At 45.2% G+C, this 6,310-nt stretch overlaps 2 protein-coding genes and 1 long non-coding RNA gene across 4 annotated transcripts in view; all 3 read left to right on the top strand.

The window, feature by feature from the left end:
- The first annotated feature begins 465 nt into the window (after window positions 1–465).
- Window positions 466–2,003, top strand: LOC103373107 (uncharacterized). The gene is made up of 3 exons (XR_521041.1): window positions 466–784; window positions 973–1,121; window positions 1,615–2,003. It is a non-coding gene; the product is annotated as an uncharacterized LOC103373107 (long non-coding RNA).
- A 206-nt stretch (window positions 2,004–2,209) lies between these two features.
- Window positions 2,210–4,585, top strand: LOC103373106 (flocculation protein FLO11). Of its 2 annotated transcripts, XM_008302915.1 has the most exons (2): window positions 2,210–2,618; window positions 2,649–4,585. In XM_008302915.1, exons 1-2 carry the CDS (start codon window positions 2,233–2,235, stop codon window positions 3,250–3,252), a joined length of 990 nt encoding a protein of 329 aa, XP_008301137.1. In that variant the 5' UTR covers window positions 2,210–2,232; the 3' UTR covers window positions 3,253–4,585. The 2 variants fall into 2 exon arrangements, with proteins under 2 accessions (XP_008301137.1, XP_008301135.1); XM_008302913.1 differs by having other exon boundaries at window positions 2,210–4,585.
- A 415-nt stretch (window positions 4,586–5,000) lies between these two features.
- tmem119b (transmembrane protein 119b) overlaps window positions 5,001–6,310 on the top strand; it is a 4,614-nt gene continuing 3,304 nt past the window's right edge. The window contains exons 1-2 of the mRNA XM_008302911.1: window positions 5,001–5,196; window positions 5,463–5,632. The gene's annotated coding sequence lies outside the window, so the exon portion shown is untranslated. The remainder of the gene's footprint in view (window positions 5,197–5,462; window positions 5,633–6,310) is intronic.

Raw genomic sequence — 6,310 nt, 5'->3', positions numbered from 1 at the left:
CATTTAGTTGCATAATAATTCTGCACACTAATAGTTACCTAATAATGGTGTACATATAGATATTCTCTTAAGAAGGCCAAAACTTCCCTTTTACTACTTAAATGTTCAAGTTTGAGGGTTTGTTAACATTTTGGATTGACCAAGAGCACTGTAGTTGTACAATAACAAAATTAATCCTCAAAAATGTAACTTGCCTAATAATTGTGCACACAGTGTATATGATACATACACAGCGGGTGTATATTCTCAGTTTGGGGTCCTTTAATGCTAGCTTTAGGTTTTCTTTACAGCATAGCAACGTTAAAACAAACAAACAAACAGATTATCTTCTCGACACCTTTTTTTTTTTTTTTCAGCTACGTTCTTATAACCACGTCTCAGACTGACTCACCAGTCCAGGAAGTGACAGTTATGATTTCCACACAAGACAAACTTTTTTTTGTTTCCTCACAGGGTACATATGTGGGTTTCTTATTATGACTCTTAAAAGCCATGGAGCATATAAGCAGCACACACACAATCCATTCACTGTGTGAACTTTCTGGCTGATTACACTGAATTTCAGTTGATTTTTCTCGGTTTGTCCTCATGTAACTGAGCTTGCTGCAGCTTTTTCTTTTTTTTACCCACATGACATGCAGCTTTAAATCCTGGACAGAAATGTGATCAACATGCGAGAAACATCTGAGCAGTTTACAGAACTGAGCACTTCCCGCTACTTTAAATAAAGCAGCAACCACGACACGCAGAGAGAGCCACGCTCTTCGGCTTTGTAATCACAGAGGTAAGACACATCTTTAAAGTTCTTCAAATGTGCTAGCTCAGATGATGTGGGGGCTTCATCATCGCCAAAAAAAAAAGACTTCTGATACATTTTTCATCTAAAGCTGTTGGTTTCAACAGGAAGCGTCTGTCTGACTTATCTGTAAGTGTTACATAGAGCTGGATTTTTTTTTCTCTTTTTTCTTAAAGGCTGTGAACATTTCCTGGTTCTTCTATGAAGCCGTGCTACAGGCAGCTTGTCAGTGCAACGAGGATGTTCTACCTGAGATGAGCTGAAGTCGACTTTTATCCGTTTTTTTGTCCTCACATCCATCCCTCTCTGCTTTACCAGCAGCAAGGTAAGACAGCAGCAGGTGTCTCCGAAGAAGCATTTCAAAGTGTTCTAGTTGAATGTTTCTGGCTTTAGCACACGCTGTTGATCTGATGTAACCGTGTTGAATGATGTAATTTCTTCAAAAGATCCTCTGTTATTTTTTAATTCAATAGTTTCACCAATGGAAACAGTTCCATCTAGTTTATTTTCTTCCGACCTTAAACGCTTGTTTCATTCTTTACGTTGCCAGAGATTTAGAAAAATTTACTGCAGATTTGCTACAATTTTATAAGAACTCCCAGCATAGATGGTTCCTGTAGTGGTCCAAAGTTTCACATTTACTCTGTGTTTTAACTTCTAAACATGAAGCAATGGGTGCGGTAAGAGACACATGATTGTTTAATCATAAGATGTCACTCGCAGACACATGACACACTGATTCCCCCTCGGTCTGTGCCTTTTTACATGTTTCTTAGTCAGCATTTCATTTACAACTTTACCCTCTTCTCAAATTTCAGATCCTTTATTCAACAATGATGCTCCTCACTGTGAAGACCTATCCAGCTTTGGTATGGAGCGTTTGTGTGTTGTTTGCCGTGGAGTCCCTGACTGCTCCCACACCAGAAGCCGACGACATTAACCTCACTGTTGACTCTGTGACTGAAGTTTACGTTGAGGAAGAGTTGCGGCCTACAACCCGGGCTGCGACTCCCAAACCTGCAGAAGTAGGTGTTGCTGCAGCAACAAAGAACACAGTGCAACCCGCAGTGGAAACTCCAGAAACCAACCGTTCAAGTGACAGCGCGGTTGGTTTGGTTGTCAAGAGCACTGCAGCAGCAACACCAGCAGCAGCAAGACCAGCAGCAGCAGCACCAGCAACTCCAGCAGCAGCAACAACAGCAGCAACTCCAGCAGCAGCAGCAATGCCAGCAGCAACTCCAGCAGTAACAACTCCAGCAGCAGCACCAGCAGCAACAACAGCAGCAAGACCAGCAGCAGCACCAGCAGCAACAACAGCAGCAAGACCAGCAGCAGCACCAGCAGCACCGGCAACAACTCCAGCAGCAACAGCAACTCCAGCAGCAGCAGCAGCAGCAGCAACAACAACAGCAGCAGCAGCAACAACAGCAGCAGCAATGCCAGCAGCAACTCCAGCTGCAACTCCAGCAGCACCACCAGCAGCACCACCAACCAGCCCAGATCACAGATTGCTTCATAGCACCACAGCTGCAGGTGAAGCCCAACGTACCCACTCTACGACGATCACAGAAACAGCCCACCATGCTCAGGATCAGTTCCATCAACCATCAGCCACCACCTTCACTGACAAAACTGCAGCAACTTCTGTCGCATTTGTAGCCACAGTGGTTGCGTCTTCTCCGCAGCCCACATCCATCGTAAAGCCTGAGATTACCTCCCAGTTACCTTCCACTGTCTCCCCTGATGAGTCCTCTAAGATGTTCAATCAGAGCCTCAGCAGTCCCTCAGCTTCTGCTGCAACCGCAGCGACAACAAACGCCACATCTGAGGCAACACCTGCGTTCAACCCCACCTCTTTGCCCGGTGCAACAACTGAGAAATCCAAACCCGGCACTGAGCTTCCATCTACATCTCAGTCTGTTTCTGCTACAGGCATCTCCACAGACGCAGCAGGGTCGAGTTCTACCGCTACCTCCATCTCAACTCCCAACTCCACGGCCACCAACAGCTCCGCAGGGATCCTGGTCCCTGGGAAACCCAAGAGGTTGCCGGTTCCAACAACCGAACCAACGCCAGCAACCACCGCAACTCGTCAAGTCTCCAAGAGCCCTTCTTCCGGCACCGAGGCCCAACCCTGCTCCAACCGAGGCGTGGTGAAGCAGTGCCTCATCGTCATCGCCGCCCTGGCTGTGCTGGCCACCATCTTCATGGTTTCTACCATCGTCCTCTGCACCAAGCTGTCAGCCAGGAAGTACAAAGTCAAGAAACCTCAGCAGGCCACTGAGATGATGTGCATCTCTTCTCTGCTGCCCGAGACCACCTACAGCTACACGAGGCAACGCAACCCGGTTCGCAACGGAATCCTGGTGATCCCCGGGGGCGGAGACAGCGACGAGGAATTAGGAGATAACCTCACTCTCAGCAGCTTCCTCCCAGACAATGACCGCTATGTTTAAGGTGGATTCATAATCACTGGCGTGCTTTCATCACACACCAGATGTTGGACTGACCTGCGGGGGTCGTCAGCGATGTGGAAAGCGGTGCTGTTCGCTTCCCCTTCGACGTCGGTGGTTTGGCTTCAATGCGCGTCTCATCTCTGTCGAGGAAGAGACAGAAAAACCACAAATACACAGATACACAAACCCATGACACCCGCCATGAACTATATCTGGTGTCAGGACTCTTTGCATAACTTTACACTGGAGATTTTAAGTGGGGTCGAGGACAGTGATCAAAGGTTGTTTTTTTAGACATCTGGTGCCTGATGGTGTTTGGCTCTGCGACGGGGGGCAGGAAGGCTCTCACAAGGGGTTCCTCACAGACACTGTGCAGTTTACAAAGAAACTATTCAGGAGGCTAAAAGCTTGACTAAACGCTGGATTGTGATTGACTGTTCAGTGTGTAAATATGCAGTAACTGTGCTGTGATAATTTATTAAAAGCGGGTTATTTAACTTTTAGGAAATTAATCTGTAATTTTCAGATTTCCTGGAAACATGAGTGTAATTTGATTTTACTTTTAGTTAAATAGAGAGAAAGCTTGGAGGCTGAAATTTTATAGAAATTACTTTAAAGATCCCCTCCAGTGTCAGTCAAGGTGTTGTTTTTAGTTAACGTGTCCATGTGGTGTTATTTAACGGCATGGTTGAACATTTCTACCTTGAAATTCCTGCGCAGCGATTAAAAACTATGGATTCCGACATTAAGAGTTTCAGGAACTGATCCTGTCAACCAGCAGAGTGGGGCTTTCTGTACCATTATTGCTCTTTAGATTCAGTTTCTTGTTCTAACAGCTGATTTTACTGCAATAGCACCACTTTGCAGCGCGTAGAATAGAGTTTAAGCAGAGCTGTAGGTGAGCTGGTGTGCTCGAGCTGAAGAAAATGGATCAACTTTGACACACAGATGTGAGTTTTTACAATCAGTGACCAAAGAGGAACTTTAAAGATCTGCTTCATTTACGCAAGCAAGCAACCGACAAACGTATTTACATAAATCAGATGACATACATCTGGCATTTATAGGGAAATTAGTTTACTGAACACATTCTGCGTGTCCCACTTGACTACATTAACTCCAGGAGGTTATTTGCAAATGATTTGACCTTACAAACTCTTAAAATAAGGGATCACCAAGGTTTTTTTTCCCCACAAGACTATATTCTCTCTATTATTTGCTGAGAATGTGCAGCGTAAGAGCTCAAGCGATAAATAGCGAAACTATTCAAGTACAGTTTTGTAACATGTGTGTCTCTAAATGGTGATAATAAAAGTGGACGTTCTGCAAACTCGCTCAGTTCCCTTATTTATGAACGGCTTCACAAAAGGCTTTTCTTCTCCCCCCCCCTGGACAGGATTTCATATTCACTTCCCTTCCTGCGAAAAGAAAACAACTCAGTGAATGCTTATTAGGGCCATGAAGCTGTGTTTTTCTTCTTCTTTTTTTTTCTTTTGCCAATGTGCAGCAGAAACAGACACCGGTGACTATCAACAGAGCTGAGACAAATGTAAACCTGGTGGATGCAGGAATTCACCCCCATGCTCCTGATGACCATATAAAGCTGCACTTGTCTTGAGTGATCACAAACACAGCAGACTTGCCAAAAAAATAAAAAATGCATTGACTCACAGGCGGTCACACTCGCTCCCTAAAGTGGTCACACGCACCCTGTGAGTTTAATTGGATGAGGGAGAGAAAAAAAAAAGACCCTGCCTTGTTTCTGAGGGCCTCCAGCGCGTGGCCTTTTCTCCTTCCCCCTTCTCTTTGGTCCACACAGGAAACATTAACCTCTTCCTGCGTCAGGAGGTCGCTCATACAGGCTGACTCTGGGGTTTGTCATCAGTGTGAGCGGCTGAAGGGCGAAAGAGAAGGCTGTCAATCAGAGGCTCCATCTGATAGCAGGTAAGGGGTTCTTTCACTATGCTTTTATAGTTGTAGAGTAGTTACTTTTCATCCAGTTAGCCACACAGGAGAGTGGAGAAGAGGTCCCTGCCCCCACAGCACAATATAAACTCCTACCTAACAAGAACAATCTGTGTGCAGGCCGGAGAGCTCAGACACTCTGGGGAGGACTGAAGGGGGAGGAGAACAGCGGAGAAGCAGAAGGAGGGATTTGTCTTGATGGTTAACGACATCTTTTTTCCTTTTTTTTTTTTTGCGCCATCCAGACAAACCTCCACACTGAAATCTGAAACTGCAGAAGTGGCGTGGTCCACCAGGCGTTCGCCACTCTTTGCCATCTTCTCTCCAGAGAAGTTCACTTTTTTTCCAGACTGGTTTCGCTCATCCTCCTCCAGAGGGGATTTCAACAGAGACACGTCTCCTGCTGCAGTGAATGGTGAGTAAAATGTAGGATTTTGATCCATTTTTTTCTTCTGATTTGAGGTGTTTCCATTGGACACTGCACACTGAAGCATCTTGGCATCATGGAAGTGGATGACAGGATGCTTCAGGGCAGCATCCAAACTCAGGAACATGATGATTAAAACTTTAAGACAATGTTTTATTCACAAGATGAATCCTGAGTCACTGTTTTTGTGTCTGTGTTGTTGGCAAGCAAAATCTGCTGGGTGAATAGTCGTTCTTTGGGCATAGGTGTGCATATTCTGTGTGTCTGTTTATGAGTCTGATTGCACAGGAATGTGTAGCAGTGTATATTAGGTCTGGAGTGAGTGGGTGATTAATTTGACAAAAAAAAAAAAACTCCCAGCCCCCTTTTTTTTTCCAGATGAGAGCAGGGTTTCATGTGGCTCAGCTTGCACACAGATGGAGCCGAACAGGGATAAAAGTGTGGGAGCTGCTGCCAGTTGACACACAGACGGAGCAGAGAGCTGAATAAATATGGCCAAGGAAAGCAGCGTTTAAAGGGCTAGTTCAGCCAATTTGCAAAGTATGAAGCTGTATAGATTAGTTTTGGTTTTTATTATTCCCATTTTTTTTTTTAGAGATATTCTCCTGCTGCCCCTAATAACACAAGGGAGTGACTGGGGTGAAAAATCCTGTCTGACTCTCTTCT

Source organism: Stegastes partitus, unplaced genomic scaffold, assembly GCF_000690725.1.
Source record: "Stegastes partitus isolate 25-593 unplaced genomic scaffold, Stegastes_partitus-1.0.2 Scaffold1907, whole genome shotgun sequence".
NCBI classification, from domain to species: Eukaryota; Metazoa; Chordata; class Actinopteri; family Pomacentridae; genus Stegastes; species Stegastes partitus.
This window is presented reverse-complemented; position numbering and strand designations above follow the sequence as displayed.

Excerpts from the sequence above, each read along its gene's own strand:
- LOC103373106 (XM_008302913.1), top strand. The coding sequence starts at position 2,233 with ATGCCAGCAGCAACTCCAGCTGCAACTCCAGCAGCACCACCAGCAGCA.